General features: G+C 36.5%; 2 protein-coding genes across 3 annotated transcripts in view; both read left to right on the top strand.

Moving 5' to 3' along the window:
• The window catches only part of LOC119261001 (uncharacterized), a 373,660-nt gene that overhangs the window by 261,090 nt on the left and 85,625 nt on the right, over window positions 1–26,945 (top strand). The window contains exon 2 of one of the 2 annotated variants that reach the window (XM_054688233.1): window positions 14,750–14,925. The gene's annotated coding sequence lies outside the window, so the exon portion shown is untranslated. Of the gene's footprint in view, window positions 1–14,749; window positions 14,926–19,527; window positions 19,546–26,945 lie in introns of those variants that run through there. The other variant, XM_054688232.1, reaches the window with a different exon arrangement.
• On the top strand, window positions 4,052–4,620 carry LOC119260771 (60S ribosomal protein L21). Its single transcript, XM_037529832.2, has one exon. It carries the CDS (start codon window positions 4,077–4,079, stop codon window positions 4,557–4,559), a length of 483 nt encoding a protein of 160 aa, XP_037385729.1. The 5' UTR covers window positions 4,052–4,076; the 3' UTR covers window positions 4,560–4,620.

Genomic DNA, 26,945 nt, shown 5'->3' on the forward strand with positions numbered 1-26,945 from the left:
GATTTCAATTTTTTGTGACTTCTTCCTTTTCTCAATATGAAGCAATGGCATGTTCAGCAGAAGCAAAGATGACTGAGCTGAGCAAGTCAGGAAAAGTCTTGTGGAAGAAGAAAGATTGACGCTTCATACTATAAACTTGTAGGCTAGGTTAGAAGGTGGGTGAAAGCATCCTAGATTACATTGAAACATGCACAAGAAGTGGAGGGTGCTTGGGGTATAGCGTGATTTAGAAGCAGTGAGTAGAGTGACCAGTCTCGTCACCTCCTTTATCACCAAAATGTTCAGTGTGCAACTGGGAACAGGTTACTTAGGACTGTGATATTTGCCATGTGTGTTTTTTAAATAGATGACTGCTATATTGGAAGCAGTGGCAGAGTTATTCTCCTAAATTATTCTAGTCATCTCCTTTCTTATTGATGTTATCACATAATCCTCAGTGTTCCTAGAAACAATTTGTGTATATCTGTCAGTATGCTGGCACTCAAATAATTCAATATGCTTGGGCCTCCCTTGGCGGCACAGTGGTTGAGTGCTGCAGCGCCTGTTCATTCCCTGGCCTCCGGCGAGGGTCCCACAAAAAAAAATTCAATATGCTACGTTGGAAAAATTTATATAAAAATTACCAATTCACAAATAAAAGCTTTGAAGATGTAGAAATACAAAATATTAGTACTTTTGTGTTGTTTTACTTAGAAGAAGTGTCAAAATTTTTGGTTATAAATGATTAGTGTATGTCAGTTATCTGTTTCATTTCTACCAGTTGTCTAATTGTGGGCATCAGATATTACCTTTAAAATAATGTTATCCTCTATAAATGTGGTTTTTTCCTCATGTGTGGAACATGGCTATGATTTCAGCTCATGACTGTGTCAGAGAGGGTCAGGTCAGCCTCTTTATATTGAAATGAGGGAGAAGGATGAAACAGAAATACCTCCATGCTATTAAAATCTTCCCTTACCATGTAGAAATGAGACCTTTCCAGGAAAGTAAATTAGTCATGATCCAAAGCTGGTTTACGAATGATTTTTTTCCCCCCACTGGGGGACAAGGGTATGGGTGGGGAGAAGATCATGTCAAACATTTATGTGGCACAATGTGAAAAGCTAGCATTTTCAAAGTCATATTTGAAGAATTTGAGGGGTGGACTAGAGAGGGGTCAGTATTGCAGGCTTTAGAAATTAGGGAGGCTATTAGGACAAGTCTAAATGATGTGGAATATCACTGAGCTGGGTACATTATTTTTTCCCTTTTGTTGAAAGCTTATTTGTAATGCTCCTAATTATTTTCTATGGGTGCCTTCGTGCATAGAGCTCAGTAATTTTTGTTTTTTTGTTTTTTTTTTTAAAGATTTATTTATACATATAAGAACTGGGGTACAGGCCATAGATGTGGGGGTGAGAGAATTCAACAAGACAGAGTGGGGAACAGAACAGGCAGATTGCCTGAAATACACTGCTGAGGGGAGCAGCAGGCAAGTCAGGAGAGGTCTGTTGCACCGTGTGGGCAACTCCCTGGCCGGGGATAGAACTCATGCTGCAGTGGCTGCAGATCGCTTCATAGGTTGCTTTTTAACCTTTTGCGCCACCAGGGAGGCCCTCAGTAATTTTGAATACAAAATGTACACTTCTGCCCTTTGGATTTATGGAATGGGATGACAACTAAATGTGAATTAATGGATTCATTTGCAGTCCTGGAAGATTCTTCCTTTTTAACATAACAGAGATCACCAACATGGGTGTATAACAAGCCAAGCATGTTAATGACAGGTGATAGAGTTTCAAATTAAAAGACTCAGTGGAGGGCCTCCCTGGTGGCACAAGGGTTTAAGCACTGCACTATGAAGCAATCCACAGCCTCTGCAGCACGATTTCGATCCCCAGCTGGCCAGAGAGAAACCCACATGGCGAAGCAGACCTCTCCTGGCTTGCCTGCTGCTCCCCTCAACAGTGTATTTCCGTTGATCTGTCTGTTCTGTTCCCCACTCTGTCTCTGATGAATCCTCTCAAACTCGCCCCCCACACATCTCTGCCTATACCCCAGCTCTTGTATGCATAAATGAAAAGATTTTTTTTTCAAAGACTCACTGGAAATGTAAACTTGGAAAAAAAAAGAAAAGCAACCTCTGTGAATGATGCTTCTATAACCTTTATTTTTCAGTGGTATGGAACTGTGCCAAAACTACATGCATAGGAGGTAGATGACAGTGAAGAATCAGGTTGGGGCTCACCTTAAAGTTAGGATCCAGGAGAAAAGATAAATGACCATGTGCAGTCTACCATTCCAGCTATTTAATATTTTTCAAAATTATTCTACAATTAAGTGGCAAAATGCCACTGGAAATGGCAGTGGCATCAGTAAGATCTATTGCTAGAGATTTTCCACTTTGGTGGAAACTATAAGTGGTAAAATTTTCATCACCAGCTTCCTCTCCTCCCCTCTTCTATTTTCTCCACAGCCCCTCGTCCTATACCCGACAACCTCTTAAAACTGTATTTCCATTCTGTCTAATTATATCTTCCATCTCCCTACTACCCTGTTTAGGGTCTCTTGACTGTATATCCTTTAACAGCCTTACTTTACCCTCTGCCTCCAGTTTAGCCTAAGCAGCTAGCATTATGATTTGCAATGTTTCTGGATCTGCCAAACCTTGTTTCCTGAGTTGGTGTGATAGGGTTGGTTGCACCACTAGCTTGGCAGGACCAGGACACAACTATGTCAGCTGTAGTTTCCAGTGTCCCTTCGTGACAGAAACTTCATCAGTTACCATAAAGAACATACAATGGATAATGGCCACCACAGTGGATACACAAATAAATATCACACACAGATTTAATGTCCCTCCCCACCAAAAATATTACACTTACAAAAATGCATTTTTAAATATGTTGGGGCAATAATTTAGTGAAAGATGACATTTTTTTCTGTGTTTCCTGTCACCTTATTATAATACCTACTTTGAGATCTAGACTTCGGTAACCACTGCCTTGCATCCAAGATAGTGTCATTAAATAAGTGTTATTTTTGGTTTTTGAGTTTCAAAATATGTATTTTGTGGCTTATGCAGAGGTCAATTTGAATTTCAGCAGCACAGATTATAGAAGCTAAGCTTGGTATTTTGGAGAATAAATGAAAAGCCAGGTTACCAAGATTTGAGATTAGATAAAGTCTGTCTGAGTCAGGGGAGGAAGAGTAAAAAGGAAATATTTGATAGGGAGCATCTTTGAGTTTCTGTATCTCCCACAATTCTCAGCACTGTCTTCTTTGCTGAGACAAACAGAACTCTAGACACTTGAGATAAGGGATTTGTCTTTTCCCACCTGGTAGAACTCACTTGTGCAACATAGTCCCTTAGTTGGCTGACTCTGTCAATCATGAAAACCAAGACATTTTTGAAGGTGAAAATGGTATGGGCAAATGCTAAATGCAAATATGGTGGAATGTCTGGACAATGGGTGTCAATCAGAATTGTCCCAGGCAAACCAGGACTTGTGGTAGCCCACCAATATTAAGAGGTAACAGAAAAGTTGTCTTTTTGTCAATTTAATTTTTTAAATTGGAGTAACATTGCATCATAACATGTTTCAGGAGTGCATCATTAAAAATTATGTATATATACTAAAAATTGTCTTTTATGTAGATGGAAAGTAGAATAATAGTTACTAGGGACTGGGAGAGAAGGAAGTGGGCAGTGAAGAATGGTCCAGACTTGCCACCTAGAGCTGGGGAAACCCCAGGCAGATTGAGGAGGATACCCTATGAGCAGTGTGGACCAAAGGCAGAAGAGTTGGTGTGAATGAGGATAACTCAATACATGTGGCATGAGTCGATGAGGCGAACAAATGTCCCTCCCTGATGCCTCCATGTTTTATAAGTTCTTAGGGACTTAAAGTCAACCCCCTAGGAAAGGCCCTAGGAGTGGACCTTGAATTGACAAAGATTTATTTTCTTCTATACAGGACATCAAAGAATAACTCAATTTACTAAAAAAATAAAATATTGCTTGTATTTAATATTCTGAGATTCATAATTTTTATGGCCTTTCGGCTGGAACCGCCATCTTCCAGTAAGTCGCCAAAATGACTAACACAAAGGGAAAGAGAAGAGGGACCCGCTATATGTTCTCTAGGCCTTTTAGAAAACATGGAGTTGTTCCTTTGGCCACATACATGCGAATCTATAAGAAAGGTGATATTGTTGACATCAAGGGGATGGGCACTGTTCAAAAAGGAATGCCCCACAAATGTTACCATGGCAAAACCGGAAGAGTCTATAATGTTACCCAGCATGCAGTTGGCATTGTTGTAAACAAGCAAGTAAAGGGCAAGATTCTTGCAAAGAGAATTAATGTTCGTATTGAGCACATTAAGCACTCTAAGAGCCGAGATAGCTTCCTGAAACGTGTGAAAGAAAATGATCAGAAGAAAAAGGAAGCCAAAGAAAAGGGTACTTGGGTTCAGCTGAAGCGCCAGCCTGCTCCACCTAGAGAAGCACACTTTGTGAGAACCAATGGGAAGGAGCCTGAGCTGCTAGAACCTATTCCCTATGAATTCATGGCATGATAGGTGTGCAAAAAGAAATAAAAGAGCTCTGGACTACAAAAAAAAAAAATTTTATGAATGACATTTCTTTTCTGATAACCATAGAACTAATATAAAGGTCTAAGAAATTCTCCTCTGTCTTACGGATCTTTACTCAGAGAATGTATTTTCTGATTCAGTACATTATGACTTAGAATAACATTCTACTTTATAATTAAAAATACTATTTAAGCATATCTGTTTTTAAATATGTGAAATTTTATTTTCTTTAATATGTGACTTTACACATCCTTAAATTGCTGTTTATAGTTCATATTAATTAATGAACTAAAGCTTTTTATTTTCCTTAACATATGTCAAAATGTGTGGTGGTAAGAAATTAAACAATGTGGTTTAGTTCGCATAACCTTACTTCTCTGAATTCTTTCCAGAAATACCTCTACCATGCAAAGAACAGTAAGAAGGTAGGGCCCAGTGGTGCTGGCTATTCTTTTAGACCAATAGATAAATGGTAGATGGAAAATCCAACCTTTCTAATCATGCTAAATTCCTGTTAATGCAACCAGGATTGTTTTTGTCTTTTTGTTTTGATAAAAATACTAATTTTTTGTACGTTTTCTCCTACTTTGTACTTTATTTGCCAAGAAAATTTGTATCTCTACTTTTATATTTTTTCTTTAGTAAGGTAACATTGCTTTACAACCCTGTATATAAGTCAGAAATACAGGATTCCACTACTTCAGATGTATGTTACCACGCCACACCTACCACCAAGGCACCCATAGTCCTCTACCATAGACCTCTCAACACTCCTCTCTCTCTCTCCCCCTTTGGTAATTTAGTTTTACAGTCAGAGTTCTAGATTTTTTTCTTTTTGTTTGCTGTTATCTACTCTGTATTGCTTCTCTATATTCAAGATATAGGCAATACTATATACAGTGTTTGTTTTTCCCCTTTTTTGCTTAGCATAATCTCCAGTTCTATCCATGTTGTCACAAATGGCAAGAGCTTATCTTTTTTAATGGGTGAGTGGTATTCCATTGTGCATATAACCACTCTTCTTAGTCCATTAATCTTTCCTTGAACATTTAAGTTGTTTCCATAACTTGGCTATTGTAAATAGTGCTACATTGAACACAGGGGTGCCTAATTCCTTACTATTGTTTTTGCATTCTCCTTATAGACTCTTAGGCATGGATTGCTGGTACATCTATTTTTCAATTTTGAAAAATCTTCATTCTGTTCTTCTTAAGGGCTGAATCAGTCTCATCCCCACCACAATGTAGCAGCTTCCTTTTTCTCCAGCACTTGTTTCTGGTCCTTTTGATATGGGCTATTTTCATAGGTATGAGACGATATCTCATTGTGGTTTTGATTTGCATTTTCATGTACCTGTTGGCCATTTGTGTGTCTTCTTTGGACAAGCATATATTTAGCTTTTCTGCTCATTTTTGATTGGGGTTTTGCCATTATTTTTTGACTTATATGAGCTATTTGAAGATTTTGGATATTAGCTCCTTGTCAGATGTAGGATGTGCAACTGTTTTCTTCCACTCATTAGGGTGTCTTTCTGTTTTTTTTTTTTTTAAAGATTTATTTATACAAGCACTGGGTACAGTCAGAAGCGCGGGAGGGTGAGAGAATTCACCAGAGCGGGGAACAGAACAGGCAGACTGACGAAGTACACTGCTGAGGGGAGAAGCGGGTGGGCAGGAGAGGTCTGCATGCCATGTGGGACCCTCACCGGAGGCTGAGGATTGAACCGACGCTGCAGAGGCTGCGGGCAGCTTTGCAGCCTAGCACTCAACCGCTGCACCACCAGGGGAGGCCCATCTTTCTGTTTCTTAGGCTATGCAGAGTTTTTTTAGTTTGTTGTAGTATCATTTGTTTACTTTTGGTTTTGTTCCCCTTGCTGTAGTACTGGAAACCCCAAATACATCACTAAGGCCAATATCATTCAGTGGTTTTGCTTATGTTTTTCTTACATGTATTTCATGATTTCAGATTCTACTTCTGAGTCTTTAATCCATTTTGTGTTACTTTTTGTATATAGTGTGAAATAGTGGTGTAGTTTCATTCTTTTGTATATGGCTGTCTAGTTTCCTTAACAGCATTTATTAAAGAGACTTTCCTTTCTACAACATATACTATTTGTTCCTAGTCATAAATTAACTATCCAGATACATTTGGGTTTATTTCTGGACTCTCAATTTTATTCCATTGGTAGTTGTGTCAGTTTTTTCCCAATACCATACTATTTTGATTACTATAGCTTTATAATACCACTTGTAGTCTGGCAGTGTGACACTTCCTTTCTTTACTTTGTCAGTATCATTTTAACTATTCAGGGTCTTCAGTACTTTCATATAAATTTAGTAATGTTTATTCCATTTCTTTGAAGAATGGCATTGAAACATTTATAGGTAGATGGTTTTGGAGAAAATGGTGTTTTTATCAATGCTAATTCTTCCAATCATGAACAGGTGCTATCTTCCTGTTTCTTTGTGTTTTCTTTCTTTTAACAATATCATGCAGGTTTCATTACATAGGTACATCACCTAGTTTACTTCTAGGTAGTTAGTACTTCTGGATGTGATAAATTTCCTATATGTACATTCATAGATTGAAATACATAAAATGTAAATGAAATGAAGTAAAATAAAATATTCAAAATATGTTTTAAATGACATTTTCCAATATATTACACTTTACGCTGCATTATAGAAATACTGTGATTAGGGCTGTCTGAAAATGATCATGTACACCAAGAGAGTCACATCTTTATGGAACTCTAAAATGTATGGTATAAGAGATTTCCACACTTTCAAACTATGCTTAATGCTTTTGCATATCAACCAAAGAATCAAAACCTATTTGTACCAGCATCCTCCTATATTTTCAACCACTTACACACATATTGCCATGTAGTATTTAAATTGTCACTTACTATGTGAGACTTGGCTCCTTGATCAAGAAAACATGATTTATTTTCTCTTTTAATGAATGATCATGCAATAAAAAAACTTGCATTGTTAAATTGTAGTTTGCCTTGGAAATACTGTTCTGAAATGAATGAGTTGCCTACCTTGGGTTACTAAGACAATTTTTCAGTTTGGCCTCATTTTTTACTGATATTTTGTATTTTATACATACATACATACCTATCTATGTCTGTTTATACACACACACACACACACACACACACACATATATACTTTAAAACAAAGGGAACAACAAAATGTTGTTCCATACATACATACATACATACCTACCAGACATACATACATACCTATCTATGTCTGTTTATACACACACACACATACACATATATACTTTAAAACAAATGGAACAACAAAATGTTCCCTTTGTTTTAAAGTATATATGTGCATGTGTGTGCGTGTATATAAACAGACATAGATAGGTATGTATGTATGTATAAAATACAAAATATCAGTAAAAAATGAGGCCAAACTGAAAAATTGTCTTAGTAACCCAAGGTAGGCAACTCATTCATTTCAGAACAGTATTTCCAAGACAAACTACAATTTAACAATGCAAGTTTTTTTATTGCATGGTCATTCATTAAAAGAGAAAATAAATCATGTTTTCTTGATCAAGGAGCCAAGTCTCACATAGTAAGTGACAATTTAAATACTACATGGCAATATGTGTGGAGATTTCTTGACCTACTAAACATAGAGCTTCCATATGATCCAGCAATTCCACTCCTAGGTATTTACCCAAAGGACACAGAAACATCAATTCCAAAGAGCACCTGCACCCCTATGTTTATAGCAGCACTATTTACAATAGCTAAGCTTTGGAAACAACCCAAATGCCCAAAAAGAGATGACTGGATCAAGAAGATGTGGTACATATACACCATGGAATATTACTCAGCCTTCAAAAAAGATAAACACATGCAATTTGCAGCAACATGGATGGCGCTGGAAGGGATCATGCTCAGCGAAATAAGCCAGAAAGAAAAAGAAAAATACCGTATGGTCTCACTCATAGCAGGAATCTAGAAAACTTAAATAAGGGACCATGAAAATGAATAACTATAAGAAAGTGAAAATCAAAATCAACAAACAACTATGAACCAGAGACACTCTATGGGGGGTGGTGGGTGGGGAGGGGAGGGATTGGGGTCAAAATAAGGGGGTTTTAATTGTATGGGGAATATAAAAATAAAATTTATTTAAAAAAAAACAAATGGAACATTTAATACAGTATGCTATGTTTTCTTGTTTTTAAGAAAGACCTAATAGGATTGTGCCAAATCATAAAATTAATGACATATACTTCATTTTCCCAACAGCACAAGGAATTTTAGAAACAATAGGTTTGTATGCTTTCTTTACTTTGGGTAGAGAATATTTTCCAAATTGTCAAAAAAAAATTTGGTAAGGAAAATAATGAACTAGTAGGACATTTTTGGTGTTCTACCAAGAACCCACTTTTCTTTCTTCTTACAGTTCGATCATTTCCCATTTTGTGCCTATACCTCCCTGAGAAAGTCAAAGGGAGTCCACTCTGAGCACCAGGGATGGTTTTGCTGGATTTGATATTAATCTTATGCACATTTGACAGCGAGGTTTAGGAGTCCAGGGCTAAGACAGACACTTATGTTACCAGAAACAGTGTTTAATTTACTAACGGCATGTGACTCAGTGCAAGCCTATGATCAGAAGTAGAATGGAAGACTTTTTGAAAGATGTTTCAATGAACTGCGGCATGTCCTTGGACAAGGCACATTTTCTTCCTTTGGATACAAAGATGTGTGGTTTGTGATCTACAACTGCCAGTGTCAGTAGCTTCCATTAGAATGAAGCCAACACAGAGAAGATGGTGCAGTTGAGTGTCAGAGCAACTGAACAAAGGCTGCTAGACTGGTTAATCTGAAACCACTCTCCACTTGGACTTTGAATTAAATAATTTTCCTTTGTGTTTAAGTTTCCTTCGTATTTAAATAATTTTGAGGTAGAACTTAAAGAGCTAAGCTACATATGGCTACAAACATATTACTGGTAATTATTAATAAGAAAGAAATGTGTGGATGGAGGAAACCTGTTATCAACTAGTTTACATCTAAGGGTACTAAATTAGAATTAACAGTGGCCAGCCATGATTTCACCCTAACTCACAACATTTCCACTGGTGGGATAAAATAGATATTAGACTATATTAGCATTATTAAATGAAGAAATTATTTTTAATCTTGGTAGTACTGTCTGTGGAAGACTTATATGAAAACTTGTGTTTAGAATCCCAAGTTAGAAGAAAAATATTAACTCTGTCCATATTCTGCCAGTGATATAGATTTGTTGAACAAATAAATATGCCAATTTTAGGTAGCATTTTGCAAATAAATCTGTGTTCTCTTCATCCTACGTGCTAGACCTACACATCTGTCCTGCCATCTCACTTTATTTTGGGATAGTAGCAACTTCTAACAAAGTGCTATTTCTTGCAGAGAAGGATGCTAACCTTTCAACAAAGCTGCATAATTCAGCAGGAGAGCAGATTCATCTGTGGGTTTTTTATTTGAATTCTATATTTCTCTCCCCATCAATATATTCTTTCTCCAAGACCATAAGGGTTTGAACTCATCACAACTATGTTAGGGCTACAGCTTAAAAGAATATGGTGTTCCAATTTAATTTAAGTGACCTAGCAAACAGATTTTACGTTCAAAGTAAATCTGCCCTTGGGTGGTCTTTAGAAATATTGTGCCTATATTAGAAATTTCAAATTAATTCCATATTCTCAAGTTGATTGTATGAAATGAAAATGATTTCCAATTCCTTTTTTGGCAGCTCCTATTTAATTAAAGGTTTGGCCAAAAGCTGTGTTTTTTTATGGAACGGGGAAGTAATTTACATCAAATTAGAGAGATCACTGAATCATAGCCACTAGACAACAAGGGACACATCAAATTAAACAAAGTATATAGCTATTGTTATTAATATGTGATTAAATTTTACATATGTACAAAATATGACATTTCTGTCACTTTTCAGACAAGGTATCTTTTGAATTTTATAGCTTTTGTTCTATTCCTAATATGTTATTTATTTTGATAGCAATTCTGTCCTACAAGAGATTATTTTTTTATTCATTGTTTTGAGTTATTTGTAAGTACTTTTTAATGTAAATTCAGCAAGGTAAGCATTTTTTAGGTATGTTTTCTTTTCTTTACAAAAATGCTTGCCTTTTTGAAAAAAAATCAGTGAAATTGTAATTGATGTGTGTGCCAGCTGGTTCTGTTCACTCATATGTGGATTCTCCTTAAAACAGACTCCTGGCCAGTGTAAAGGATTTGGAATTTTGACCCTCTGCTTAGTGGATATGAGACTTTTGGCTGACATGGTTTATGGAAGTGTGGTCGTCTCATTTATAAAATGTGTAGTGACATTTATCTCATAGAGTTGATGTGATAAAATTATTTGTTTTGCAATCCCTTCCATTTATATGTAATTAGCAAAACATATAATGGCTGGCACATGGATGTTTGATTTTTTTTTTAATTAGAGACTTCCCCCCAGTTTTATTGAAGAATAATTGACAAGTATAATTGTGTAAATTTAGGGTATAACACATGATGATTTGATATACAAATATATTGTAAAATGATTACCAAGGTCAAAATAATTAACACATCACCTCATATAGTTTGTGTGTGTGTGTGTGTGTGTGTGTGTGTGTATGTGGGGTGAGAATGCTTAAGATTATTCCTAGCAGTTGGCTCAGAGAAGGGTCAAACAGTACATACTTTCAGTCATAAGAATAAGTTCTAAGGATCTAATTTGCAGCATAGCAACTGTAGTTATAATGCTGTATAAATACAAACTTGATAGGGATAATTTATATATATTTACATAAGCAATCCTGCTAATATATTTAAAAAAGAAACAGTTTGTACTGCACACAACTAAAATCTTTTAGCTTGGTATGAACACAGATCACTTTTGTAATAATTTTTTCTCTCCTTTTATTTCACACTTACACATTTAAGTAGAAAATGTAGAGAACACAAGAGAAGAAAATGAGGAAAATTTAATTGACTACCCATAGAAATCTAGGGCAACCCATATATATAGATAATACTCTCATTCTCAGATAATAAAAAGTTCTGCAGTCCTTTATAACCAAAATTAATAGGTGCCCCTCATCTATAAATGTCAAAATAGTGTATTAATCAGAAATTACACATTAACTTTCAGGTGGCTCCGAGTTAAAAGCAAAAACAAGAGCTTTGTTGGATTCTATCTATCCCTCCCTGGCATACACTCTGTCTGCCCTTCCCATCCCTACCTCTCCTCTTAGAAATATGATTTCAGACAAAAGAAAACAGTCCTCCCTGCCCTTGTCCCCATCACCAGCATTCCAGTTGGCTGTTTTGAGGCCCTTCCACTTATTAGACAGTGAAGGAGTGTGTCTTACCCCTTTCCCATATTACTATCAGAAGGAAACATTCAAAACCCACTGACAACTTGCTTCAGCTGAATTCTTTCACAAGTCTCCCTCTGCTCTCAACCTTTCTAACTTATTTAATAGGTAAGTGCCACAAAATCAATTTTCCCACAGTCCCTCTTGAGTGACCTGACCCTGCTCTTTGTAAGGTGTGGGTGCTTGGCACCTGCTGCTTTAAGGCCTCCTCAAAATTGGCACAGAAGAAATCCTGTTTTTGCATCCAGTTACAATCACTCCATAAGAACACATTATATGAAATGTAATTCTGTATCTAAGAATGGCCATTTTAAGATGCCTAATACCTGCTAGGAAATTGCTACCTCCCCAAATAAAAATACAATTTCATATTTTCATCCTCACTACATAATACGCAGGAGAGAAACATGGGGCAAATGAAGAGAACAATGAGAAAGTGAAAAAAAATCAGGGTCCTAAGAAGAAAGCAATGGAGTGAGCACAATTTGATAGGAGATGGGATAGAAGCTCCTACAAATCAAGTAAATGCATGTGGAACCAAGCTCCAATCTAAGTAATAATAGCTCATCCCTATACATTTCTTTAACTGAACAATACATTTGATAACTAGTTACTTTCTGGATTCCAACCCTGGAAAGCTTATAGAGCACTAGACTTATATAAGTAATTTTAGAACTCTCTCCATATAATACAGCAATCTTAATTTAGATAAGAACAAAGTTCGCAAAGGGAGCAAGGAGTGCTAGAAAGAAGATATTTTCTGTCTCCAATTCATAACACTGACAACCTGGTTGATCCTAAGACTATTGCTCAATATCAGTGGGTTTCAGTCTATTCAGCCCTATAATTATAACAATAATGTATTTCTTGTTCAGCTCATGAGGTAATTATGAGATGAGATCAATGGGATGGGATTTGGAATTTGTAAACCATAAAGATCTTACAAAGATCAGCTATGTTTCCTTGCCAATCACTTGTCAGCATTGAGGGAACTGGAAGTTTCTATCTGATCTTCCTTGACCTATTTTCTCTCTTGTTGACAGTATTTGCGCTAATTTCTTTTCTCAAATGAGATTTCACTTGTCAAGTAAGCCTTGCATTTTTCTGGGTGCATGATAGGTGCTTAACAAATATTAGTTCTTGTTTTCTTGTCTCCTCCAAGTTCCCCAACTGTGTACTGTTTGGAAATACTTAGTTATGCAATATTGATAGGACTTTTACTTTCCAAGTAGGCAGCAGAGGCATATATATTCAAGATGCATGCTGCTTGTCATTCTCATATTTATTGCATTCCATTTTGTTTGCATGGAAAATATTTTTTCCCTAGCCTAATTTGGTGAAAGTGTTATCAGTTGTTTCCCCATTGTCTGTCTGAAACTAGCTCCTACATTAAATAAATGACATATCTTGATTTTATTTCCTCATTTAATTTAATTTTATATATGTAACAACAATAGGAATAACAAAATGCTTTCAGTGTCAATGGTAATTAAAAAATAAGCAGAAAGGTAATAAAATGCATTATTACTTTGGATACACCCTTCCTTCTTTAGTCACTGGGGGAGAAAAATCCAATCTTGTGAGAAAATTTAGAATGTGATTTTGTGCCAGCAGTAATTAGCAAGAACATCTTGATGAGAAACAGTGATGGAGGAATCAATGACAAACATCAATAAAGAAAAGCCCAAATGAGGCTCTGTTTTTCATATTAGGTCTTTACATATGGACTTAAACAAATAATTGAGAAATGGCATTCTTAATCCCGAACAATGTGACATAAATAGATTGTAAACTATCTTGACCTTTTTAAATTATGTCAAGCTTTTCCAATTTGCCCAGAGGGTACATTACAGGATTTTTATAACCAATAATGCTTTCCCATTAATTACTATAGTTGTTACATCAAATCCAATTTTAAAATGAAATCTAAAAACTGAAGAAAACTAGAAACCATGAAACATTAAAAATGTTATTAATGTTTCTTGCTCAGACCTTTTTGGCTCTAGACAGAATCATGAGGAAAGTAATAATATATTTCCATTGTTTGTTATCAGACGCTTACATGCCTTGCTTGAGTTATTTCTCTTTCTCTTTTCACACCCATAATTCAAAAGATGCAGGGTTGCTTCTGTCAGAGTTTGCTGATTCTTTATATATAGCTAAAAATGCAGCCTTCTAGGTGAAACGTGAACCTCATGTCCCATGTTAATGCCACTTTCTTGAACTTTGGCACTCTTTATGTTTTGAATAATATAATCTTTTTGGTGGGGAACTCTAAAGGATTGCAGGATGTTTAGCAGCATTCTTGACCTTGACCCACTAGATACCAATAACATTTCAGAGTCATGATTATTAAAACTATCTATAAACATAGCCAAACAACCTGGGAGGGGCTGGTAAAAATTGCTGTTGCTTGAGAGTCACTGCCAGATTGAGATTTCTTGTGCATTTCAGATGAATATGCATAGAACTAATTTGATGAATATGACCATAAAGAAGTCGAAGAGATAGGAAATCAGACCATGTTAGACAAGATGGGTTCACAGTCATGGATGTGATTTCAAATCATATGGGGATACTTTAAAGATTACTGATACAAAGACCCACCCTTTATCAGTTGAACAAAAATCTGGTTAGTGAACTACTGCTAAAACTGACTGAAGTGGGTTGCCTAATAAAATTGATATATTGTCTTTGAGGGCAGCCATACAAAGTCTGTTCTTTGCAGGGTTCTTCATTTTTAATTTATCTCTTTTCAGAGTCCGAAGTTGCTCCTGTTAACCATGAACTCCTTGTGGTGCAGAGGGCTACAAATATGACTCACATTAAACTCTCCGTAGGAAGACTCTTAAAGGAAAGAACAAGTTTATGTGTCGTCAAGACAATTCATTTCACTGGCAGTCTCTCTCTAGCATGTAGGACAGGTGATCTCAAAGTGAGATTTCTTTTTCTGATCCTGTGTTTGGTTTCTCTATATTCCATAATAAGTGAAATTTTGATAGTGGGAGAACTATGATGACCACAGCTGAGGGGAGAAATCCTATAGTGTAAAAAAGAAAATAATCAAGGATGTAAAATAATTATAGATCAGTAAAAAACATTTAAATGTAAAATTTCTGGGAATCAGCAGCATCAGTATCAGCTGGGAATTTGCTAGCAATACAAAATTTTGAGTCTTCCCAGATTTGTTGAATGGAAAACTCAGATTAGGATCTAGCAATTTGTGTCTTAATGATGCCTCCAATGGCTCTGAAACATACTAAAATTTGATAACCAAGGATTAGAGATATTCCCTGTACTCACTACATTTTCAGTGTTCTTCCAACTGCCTTAGACAAGCAGTGTTCTTCCAACTGCCTTAGACAAGACTTAGATAACTGATAAACATTTCCGTGGACTCTTTTGAATACTTTCCCTTAGGATTTCATTGTCTCAGAAATGTTCCTTATTGAAATGTCCATTATTTACAAAGTTTTTATAATTCTGCAGTGGAGGTAGGAGAGTTTCAGGGTGAAGTAGAAGGCATGTTTGGGATACGTGAATGAATAGAGATGCTCGTCTGATTTGTTGGCTGCACTGTGGGACCATTCAGGATCATAACAACAGTTTAGTGTGATATGCACAAGTAACACTTAGCTACTGCTGGACCAGGTAAAAATAACAGGTGTGAATATTCAGTAGAGTAGGCCCCTTGCAGAAAGAACATGATGCTAGACAAACTCACTGATGAGAGGTACTTTGTGCTTTTGTATGTTGCACTAATTTAAGTGGACTGAACTCTTGCATTCTGTATCACTAAACTTAGTAGCTTGACTATTTGTTATAGGTCAATAATGGAGATGGGTTTCTTTCCCAATATCCTGGAAAGTTGTTGTGATGATTAAATCCAACATCCTACTGAGCCCGTGAGAAAGAATTTAAGAGAGCTCAGCAGTACACTTTGAGCTAAGAGTTTGATTTATTTTGTTCAAGTCTTTGAAAATTCCTGTTATTTTCTTTTTGACTGACTTTTGTGTAATTGTCTTGTCAGATACTTTAAACCTGACAGTCATATGAGGCCAGCCAGGAGAAGAGCTGAACTGAGAAAATAATCACATTTCTTTAATAGACTATTTTTGAAAACTGAAGTGAAGATGAACATTCATAGTTTTGGGATAGTTTTCATTTTGTAGTTATAAGAAATCTTACCTTTAAATGATTGTAATTTATAAATTTATGAGTTGAGTGCTTGTTTAAATGCATGTATGCCTGTACATATATAAATATTTGGAGGCTGCATTATATTCTACCAATATATTTTATGACTTTTATATCAAGAAGATGTTTTGCTAATATGATCCATGCAGTTGATAATATAAATCTTTGTGGGATAGACTAAACATATGGTTTCCCAATTGAGCTATAAAGTAATTGATAGGTAGACTTCCTGCGGGCAGCATTAGGGAGATTTAACTTTTCCAATTTTGACCACTTATATTGCTTCTCTATTTTTTGCAATTCCCTGGGGTCCTTTTTAGTTTTGATGCTTGAGAAACCTTTGGTAGAAGACTTTCTGCAAGTAACTCACTTGGCTCAACAAGCCCAGAAATTCAGTTTGGAGCCAAGATTAACCAGGGCTTGTTTTTGCTTTCTTTAACAGAGTGAATATGAGCATTTTTTCTTTGATTATCAGAAAAAGTGCTTCACATAATGGACATGAATTTATACCGCAATGCCAATTCTGTGCTATTTTGCATTTTGTTTTACTTCTTGGTAGGAACCCAGAAAACACTGAGTAGAAATGCCTTCTTGCATTTCTGAATTCACCATTAGTGAGAGAGCAGTTTTCCTGCCAAAGGAGAAGAGTAAGGAAAGAAAACCACATGATTTTATAATATTGATTTTCTATTATGCTAATAAGAAATGCAAGAGGTTGTGTGCAGCTTAGGAAAACATCTGTTGAAGGCTCTATTTGAAACCTGCTTTGCCCTAAACATATCTAAGTAGGTGCTTCAAAAAATGTTGGAGAGATTTCTGACCCAATATGTTCTTATACAGAATTACCTATAGAAATTTGTAATATTTGCGATACATGCTTATTTTTGGAGAACTACAGAGGTAAGAGAAATTAATATTGTTAATCTTACCTTGTTAGTACAAAATAATAAAACAAATGCTCATCTAAACTTCATACAGTATAGAGACCATGAACTCGCCATTTATTTGGGTACCTACTATGTGCCAGGAACTGTATTGTGTGCTGGATATGAAGATAAATGAAAGACAGTCAGCCTTCTAAAGGAATGCACAATTTCTAGCCTTTGCTTTAAAACTAAAGTCTGTCTATGCTCCTCTAGTACTTCTGTTTTGTTGAGTTTCAGTGACTTGAACTACACATGATTATGATGGTTATTTTTATGTGTCATCTTGACAGGGATGTGGGGTGCACAAAATTTGGTTTAAGCTTATTCTGGGTGTACCTGCAAGAGTGGCCCTGGATGATATTAACATTTGAGTCTGTAGACTGAGCAAAGTATTTTGCCTTCCCCAGTGAGTAGGACTCACTGAATAGACAAAAGGTCGAGTAAGGAGGTATTTTTTTCCTCTGCCTTTTTTTTTCAGACATTGGTCTTCTGCACTTGCAATGGAACTTACATCATTAGTTCTCCTTGTGCTCAGGCATTCAGACTCTAACTGGAACTCCAGCTCTCCTGCGTCCCCGGCTTGTAGACAGCAGATCATGGGACATTTGGCTCCCATAATCATGTAGCCAATTCCTTAAAATAATGTTTCTCTATATTTACATCACTATCTGTCTATCTTATTATCATATATTATCTTCTCTCTATCATCTATCCATCCATCCTATTGGTTCTGTTTCTTTGGTGATCCCTGAGTGATACACCAGTGTACCCCAGTAACAAGCATAAAGAGTTGAAGCAATATAATCAGAAAAACTCCCAGTGGTCCCTATAAAAATCTAGGAGATTCATTCTCTTTGCAAAATATTCTGATACTCCAGCATCATTGACTCTGAAAACTAGGTTCATCTTTGGGAACTTGTCCTTGAAAATGACATTAAAAATATCTCAAACTAAAATTAAAAAATGTAAACCAGGTAAATCAAGCAAGTTAAAAATAAAGTTATCTACATACAGAAACATATGCACATATGCCACATAATTACAACTTGTTTTATGATTTATGGGGAAGGGACATAAAAATAATTTGGAAGGGGATTTGTCCAATTTGCACTGTGAAAAGGAAGAAGGGCTTGGGTCCAAACACCAAAGAGTGAAGCTGAAACACCCGTAAGTATTTTCCTGAGTTTTGAGATAAAATGTTTAACCTTTCTATACACCTGACTAGCCAAGTTTGGTCAGAGGTCACCAACAAAGCAAATGCTTGGATTTCATTTAGTGACTAAAAAGTAGCTGCTTGATTAAATTTCATGTAATATGCGGCCATCCTACAAAACAATACTTATAAAAGGATTGAGTGAAAAAAAACACCAGAGGATTATTGTGGTCTTAAATACAATTGTCCACTAGAACAACTAACCACAGGTGCACTCAATTACTCTGCTTTTGTGAGGGTTCACTTTGTTTTGTAAAGTTATATGTTCTTAACTTTAAAAATAAAATGTTGAAAGGAAATGATGTTATTGGAGGCATTTGAGCCCACAGCCAGTGTATACTTGTGGTGTGCTGGGAAGTCACTGGCAGTAGAAGCTGACCAGCATTTGTTCATAGGGATTTTCTAGTTGGCACATAATCACCATAGAAAGTTCTAGAAGATTTGGGGGTAGGAAGTTTTTATGATCACTTTATTTTTGTACTCATTGGTTAAAAGTTGTATGTTTTTTGTTCTATGTGTAAACATAATTTCCCACTTTACTTTTATGTATGAATCTGTTTTTATTACTGCTAGAAATGTAGCATGGAACCACAACAAAATTATTTTTGTTTTCTGTTTTTTATTTATTTGTTTATTTCTTTATTTTTATATTCCCCATACAATTGCACCCCCCCCTTATTTTGGCCCCAATCTCTCCTTTCCCCACCCCACCATAGTGTGTCTCTGGTTTATAGTTGTTTCACAACAAAATTATTTTTACTCACTAGTTAAAAAAAGAAAAGAAAAATTAATGTCTGTTGTTTCAGGACCAGGACTAATTCTCTCAGATACTCGTTGAAACATTCTACCTGAATACTATCATCTTCAAGCGTTACTTTGCTTTACTTGTGGTTGAATGCTTACCATTATTCATCACCTGATAGAGTTTCTTAAGAACAACATGCATGTATATAATTATACATAACTGGAATGAATCTTTTTCCAACAACATACTCCGTGATATGCCTTAGTAGTCTCATCTATAAAGTAGTAATAATGCTTTCTTGGTGGTAGTGTACCTATGGATTGAAAAAATACAATAAATACATCTAATATTTGGTCACATAGGAAATATGTAAAGCTAAAAGAAACGGTATTTATGAGCATCTGTCATATGTTTGGCACTGGTCTAATTGTGTTGGAAGCAGAGGTGAGGAAGACCATTTGATTTCCTGCCCAGGTAAGTGATTGTAATGATTTATTGACTTACTGTACAAACTACTTATTCTGCAAATTTCCATTGACTTCCAATTGCATGTAAGGTAACAGAGGAGAAATAAAGTCCTAGACAAGCTAGGCTGATGTTCATTAGCCTCCCTGATTATCTGTTTCTGATTATTTGTAGTTGGTGTTTGTTCTAGCTGGTCAGTGCCTTTACTGTGAATATTGTTAGTCATCTGAATATTCTTCCTGAATATCAATAAAATATTGAGTGATATAATCTATGAAAAGAGCTTATCATATCTGGCCCAGAGTAAGTATTTAATAAATGATTACTGGGCCTCCCTGGTGGCACAAGCGGTTAAGCACTGCACTATGAAGCAATCCACAGCTTCTGCAGCACGAGTTCCATCCCCGGCCAGCCAGGGAGCTACCCACATGGCGAGGCAGACCTCTCCTGTCTTGCCCACTCCTCCCCTCAGCAGTGTATTTCAGTCAGTCTGCCTGTTCTGTTCCCCACTCTGTCTCTAGTGCATCCTCTCACCCCCTGCATCTCTTGCCTGTACCCCAGCTCTTGTATGCATAAATAAATAAATCTTTAAAGAAAATAAATGATTACTTATGTAAAGATGGATTATATTAATAAAAGTACCTTATTATCTAGTATTAGAGAATAGATATTTCCCAAGTAGTTATAATATAAAAGATGGTAAACACCACAGAAAATTCCAGAAGAGTTTGATGAGGAAGACTTTGTTCTGATGACAGAAAAAGGGAAATGTAGAATAATATGAAACTTGGCATAGGAAGTTTTTGAGTTGGAGATAGAGCATTTATCTAGTTTGGGCATGTACAGATCAAGGGGAGAGATTACTATTCCAGCACACAGAAACAGAACAGTTCAAACCTGGAGAATTAGGAAAGAATAGCTAGAGTGGGAGGGAGGGAGGAGCAACCAAAATGGGATTTCTTTTATTTATTTATTTATTTATTTATTTATTTATTTATTTATTTATTTTAATTGAGCATAATCTATCTGGCAAGAAGTAGGGACCTGTGTGAAAGGGTTCTAAATGGCAACCTGGCATTTGAATTTGGTTCAGCTAATCGATAAATCATAGCAATCCGTAGACTGCAGTTGCAGCTTACTCAGCATTACAGAGCCATGTAGGTCAGCATAGGTAAGGGTTCTCAGATTTGGCACTATTAACATTTTGGGTTAGCTAATTTCCTGTTATGAGGTGATTGTCTTGTGTGCTGTAAGATGTTTAGTGCATCCCTGGCTTCTTTTGACTAGAAACAGTAACACCCTATTCTGTGTAACATCCAAAAACGATCGGCATTGCCAAAAGTAACCTAGCAGGCAAAATTGTCCCTGATTGAGAAATACTGGCATAGATGATAGTGTGGCAGGGCCAGTTTTTAGAAGTTATTGAAGGTATTTGCTTTTGCTCTTTTTTTCACACATGAATCAATTTCATGGCTCTCTACCTCACACAGAAGTTTGTGGTACTGTGGGAAACTGAAGACAATTCCCTTTCTCAATTTGCTTTCCCAAGTCAAGTCAATGAAGATTGATATATTTTTTAACAATTTTAAGTTACTTAAGGGTCAAAGAATTGTCTAGAAATCATTTCTGTAGTTAAAAAGTCAGATTAAGAATTCATGAAGCAATTTAAAATAAACTCAAGGAAGCATATCATAATGTACTTGCACAATACTTAAGAATATATATTGTTATTATTCAGAAAAATATAAATACATGAGTATAAACAGATTTCTTTTTTTAAGATTATTTATGCGTGCATGCATACAAGAGCTGATATGTATGCCAGAGGTGTGGTGGGGGTGGGGGAGGGTGTGTGAGAGGATTCGTCAGAGACAGAGTGGGGGGAGCAGAACAGGTGGATTGACTGAACTACACTGATGAGGAAAGCAGTGGCAAGACAGGAGAGGTCTGCTGCCCCATGTGGGTTAACGCCCTGGCTGAGGATTAAATTTATGCTGCAGTGGCTGGCGATAGCTTGATAGTACTGAGACTCAACCCCTTGTGCCACCAGTGAGGCCTGGATTTCTAAATAGACAGTGAATAAAACTTCTATAAAGCCCCAGCTAAAGAACCACAGGTCTGCTGGTACATGAAGATTTTCTAAACCTTGCTCATAACTATATGAATGATCTCGTTACAAACCTTTCTTTAATCACCTCTTCTAAGTGGGTCATGTGTCTGAGGGCATCTGGGACTCATGTAGGTATTCTCCATGAAGGTTCCCATCTCATCAAATTTCTATTAATGAGGAAGAAATGGGTTTCCATTGAGCCACCAGTCCCTTGGACTTCTATCTTTCCTTTCTGTCTTTAGAAAATTATTACTAGCTAGGGAAAATCCTTTTCTTTCCATTCAGGTTTCCTCAGAAAACCCTTCTCTTCTTGCTATCAGAAAGATACCTTGCAATGAATATAACTAAAGAAGTGAAAGAACTATATACTAAAATTATAAAACATTGTTGAAAGAAATAGAATATACAAAGGGATGGACAAATAACCCATATTCCTAGAATTGGAAGAATAAACATTTAAAAGACTGTATTTCCTAAAGCAATTTACAAGTTCAATACAAAGCCTGTCAAAGTATCAATAGCTGGGCCTCCCTGGTGGTGCAAGGGGTTAAGTGTCAGCACCATGAAGCTATCCACAGGCACTGTAGCATGAATTTGATCCCTGGCCAGGGAGCTAACCCACATGGCACAGTAGATCTCTCTCTCCTGACTCGCCTGCTGCTCCCCTTAGCAATGTATTTCAGTTAATCCTCCTGTTCTGCTCCCCACTCTGCTGTGGGTAAATCCTCTCATCCCCACACCTCTGGCCTACACCCCAGCTCTTGTATGCATAAATAAATACAAATATTAAAAAATACTGATAGCATTCTTCACAAAAACAGAAGAAAAAAATCATGAAATTTATGTGGAATAACGAAAGAATCCTGAGCAAAACAACACAAGTGGAGGTATTACACTGTCCCCCCCAACTTCATATGGGGAATGTGAAATATGGGACATACTAGAGGAAGAAAAAACTTAAAGAGCCAAATAATGAATTTATTCTTAGCACATTATTTTGAAGTTTCTATGAATCAGCTCAGATAGCAATTAGGAATAGGAAATTTCTGAAACAGACAACTATTAACATACAAGTGATCACTGAAGAAGGGACAAAGTAGAGGAAAAAAAGAAAAATAAAAAATATCAGGGTTGGGCCTACCTGGCGGTGCAAGGGGTTAAGATGCAACCTATGAAGCTGTCCGCAGCCTCTGTAGCAGACAGTGCAGTTTTATCCCCAGCCAGGGAGGTGACCCACATGGCACAGCAGACCTCTCCTGTCTCACCCGCTGCTCCCCTCAGCAGTGTATTCCAGTGCATCTGCCTGTTCTGTTCCTCGCTCTGTCTCTGGTGAATCCTCTCACCTCCTTCCCCACACACACCTCTGGCCTGTGTGCCCCCGTTCTTGTATGCATAATAAATCTTTTTTTTAAAAAAAAAATCAGGGTTAAGAAAAGAAACTTGGATAATACCCCATCCTGGATCAAGAGTATAAAAGCATTTAAAGAGAAAAAGTCAAAGAAAATTAAAAAATAATTGTGCTTGTGTCAGACTTTCTGAAGCTAAAAACATGTGGAATGTTTAAAAAAAAATGATGGTTGCATTCACTGCTTTCAGCAGATCTTAAAACAAGGGGTTTACAAAATGGTCTCCAAGACATATATTTGAGAGAGTAAATCCATTAGAGTGATAGAACTAGAAGATAGATTGTAGAGAATGTAGAACAAGCAGTAGTGAGAATATGTGGAACGACAAAAGCTTTCCAGAAGATTCAATGGCAAATTATGTTTTGGGTTAACTAGGTACTTGCTTGTGGAAGGATCTGGGATATCAGCTGCATTTTGTAAACAGTGTGCCTTTGCTTGCTGAGAACCATATTCATAAGATAGATTAAATTGATAGCAAAGTGATATTCTCTGGTGAGGGCTGTTATTGTAGATTGTGGATCTGCATAACACAAAGATGCCCAGAGAATATTACCAGGATACCCAAAGACAAACCATTTAATAATGAAACTACTGCTTGACTAGGTGTGAGAAAGGAAAATAGGCTCTTCTGCACTGAGACAAAATTGTATTTTATATATATTTTACATCATTCTTCCTTGTTTACAATGTATGCTTTCTTCACTCAGGTGGAGTCTCCATGAAATTCCCATGACCAATTCATCTGTGCACCATCACCATAGTCCCTTGTGCTCTTCCCTACCCTGTCTTCATCCCTCACCTTCCTCCTCCCCTGCAGAGTGTCTGATTTATAGCTGCCTGTTAATTTTTTTTGAATTTCCTATAATTATTTTTTCCTGATCCCTAACTTGCTTCCCATATATTCCTCTTATAAGTGAAATCATTCAATATTTTTCTTTATCCTTTGGGCTTATTTCACTGAGCATAATCCCTTCCAGCTCCAACCATGTTGCTGCAAATGGCGTGAGTTTATCATTTTTGATTGCTGAGTAATATTTCGTTGTGTAAATATATGACATCTTCTTGATCCATTCATCTATTCTTGGGCATTTGGGTTTTTTCCATAGCTTACCTATTGTAAATAGTGCTGCAATAAACTTCATGGTACAGGTATCCTTTTGGATTAATGTTTTTGTGTACTTTTGGGTAGATTCCTAGAGGTGGAATTGCTGGGTCACATAGAGGCTCCATTTTTAGTAGTTCGAGCAATCTCCACACAGCTTTCCATAGTGGTTGAACCAGTTTGCATTCCCAACAGCAGTGTAGGAGAGTTCCTTTTTCTCCACATTCTCACCAACATTTGTTGTTGCCTGCGTTTTTGATCTGTGCCATTCTCACTGGTGTCATGTGGTATCTCATTGTGGTTTTGATTTGCATTTCCTCGATTTTAGGGGTTTTTGAACATTTTTCATACACCTGTTGTCCATTTGCATTTCCTCTTTGGGGAAGTGTCTTTTTTAATTTTATATATTTCTTACATCATTTTTCATTTTTGCACAATGTATGCATTTTAATCTTGGTTATATTCCCCATACAATTGCACCCCCTTTATTTTGACCCCAATCCCTCCTCTCCCTCCGCTCCCCCTCCCCATAGTGTTCTCTGGTTTATAGTTTCTTGTCAATTTTGATTTTTTTCTTTATTATAGTTATCTTTTTCCTAGTCCCTTATTTAGGTTTTCTAAACTCCTGCTATGAGTGAGACCATCTGGTATTTTTCTTTTTCTTTTTGTCTTATTTCGCTGAGCATGATCTCTTCCAGCTCCATCCATGTTGCTGCAAATTACAAGAGTTTATCTTTTTTGATTGCTGAGTAATATTCTATTGTGTATATATACCACATCTTCTTGATCCAGTCATCAATTTTTGGGCATTAGGGTTGTTTCCAAAGCTTAGCTATTGTAAATAGTGCTGCTATAAACATAGGGGTGCAGATGCCCTTTTGAATTAATGCTTCTGTGACATTTGGGTAAATATATTAGGAGTGGAATGGAGTGGAATTGCTGGATCACATGGAAGCTCTATCTTTAATAGGTTGAGAAATCTCCACACAGCTTTCCATAGTGGTTGGACCAGTTTGCACTTCCACCAGCAATGCAGGAGAGTTCCTTTTTCTCCACAACCTCACTAACATTTGTTGTTGCTAGTTTTTTTTTAATATGTGCCATTCTCACTGGTATAAGATGGTATCTCATTGTAGTTTTGATTTGCATTTTCCTGATTACAAGTGATGTTGAACATTTTTTCATATACCTGTTGGCCATTTGCATTTTCTCTTTGAGGAAGTTTCTTTTTAGTTCTTCTGCCCATTTTTGGGTTATTTTCTTTGTTGTTGTTGAGTCTCATCAGCTCTTTGCAGATTTTTGTGATCAGTCCTTTATCATTAGTGTTGTGTGCAAAAATTTTCTCCCAGTCAGTGGGATTTGGAGAAGTGTCTTTTTTAGCTCTTCTGCCCATTTTTTGACTGGGATGTTTACTTTGTTTCTATTGAGTCCTGTGAGTTCTTTGTAGGTCTTTGTGATCAGTCCCTTATCAGTAGTATGGAGTGCAAAGATTTTCTACCAGTTTTCTACCTTCTCTTTGTTTTGGCTAATGTCTCTTTTGCCTTGCAGAAGCTTTATAGTTTGATGTAATCCCAGCTGTTTATCTTTTCCTTGACTTTCTTTGCTTTGGGGGATGAGCCCTTAAAGATGTTACTGAGATGTGTGTTATGTAGTGTTTCACCTATATTTTCTTTCATATATTTTATGATTTCAGGTGTTATGTTCAGTTCTTTTATCCATTTCAAGTTGGTTTTTGTGCATGGTGTGAGATAGTAGTCCAGTTCCATTCTTTTGCATGTGGTGGTCCAGTTTTCCCAGCACCATTTATTGAACAAACTGTCCTTGTTTCATTGCATATTATTTGCTTCTTTATCAGATTGGATCAGTGAACACTGGGAATTTTACCTGGGAAAAAAATTACGTAACCTTTAATTAGTAAGGAGAAAAAACATCCCCCAAAAAATGATCATCATGCAAAGGGAAATGAAGGTGATTTACAGATTATGGCAGAGCCAAGAGTCAGTGTAGCATTGAGAGACTGAGAACACTGATTCTCTTTCACATCCCTCTTAAATTATCAAACAGTGATAACTTTATAACAACATACCTTTTTGTACTTGAGCAAGTTAAAGTGAACTTTTACTTGTGTTATCTATTTGACCGCTCCTGCAATGGCCTTCAGCATTAATTGGGGATTCTACTATAAAATTTAAGATTCATGTGGTGCTTACTAGGTTGCTGATGGATAACTTTCAGGCCTTAGTGCCTTTCCATATTCTATTCCCCTGTTTATATTGGTCTCAATTTATGCATATTAGAGTAGGTAAGTAGCATGCCTTTTTCATGATCGTAGATGCAGTATTCTGGGCTTCTAGGTTTGAGCCAATCAGTTTCTTAGATCTTTGGATATCTTTATGTCCATTACAAAAATGTTAAAAAACTGATCAAAGCAGATTCACACAGCCTATTCAGAGCTAGTGAAGAAACAAAGTGATGTATTTTAAGTTGATGTGTTATAATTCAAAACGCATCATAGAAATGCTGGTCATATTTTCCTAGGGGATCCTGCTTTGGTATGGAATAGACCATGAAAAGTGATTGTTCCATTTGACAGTAGAAGGAAAGCTTAAGGGCTGCTCAAATTTAATGTTCAAGCTACCATCTTTTCAGGACAAATAGGCTCCTACAACTTGAAGATTCTGAAACTAGTAAATGGAACTGAAAGCATCTTAGAGCTCCTTGTTGACACCACATGGTCATAAACCCTTCAGACTCTGCAAAGAGGTCGTAAAGCAAATTGCTCCTTCACAAG

Source organism: Talpa occidentalis, unplaced genomic scaffold, assembly GCF_014898055.3.
Source record: "Talpa occidentalis isolate TD23 unplaced genomic scaffold, MPIMG_talOcc4v2.1 talOcc4.6, whole genome shotgun sequence".
NCBI lineage: Eukaryota > Metazoa > Chordata > Mammalia > Eulipotyphla > Talpidae > Talpa > Talpa occidentalis.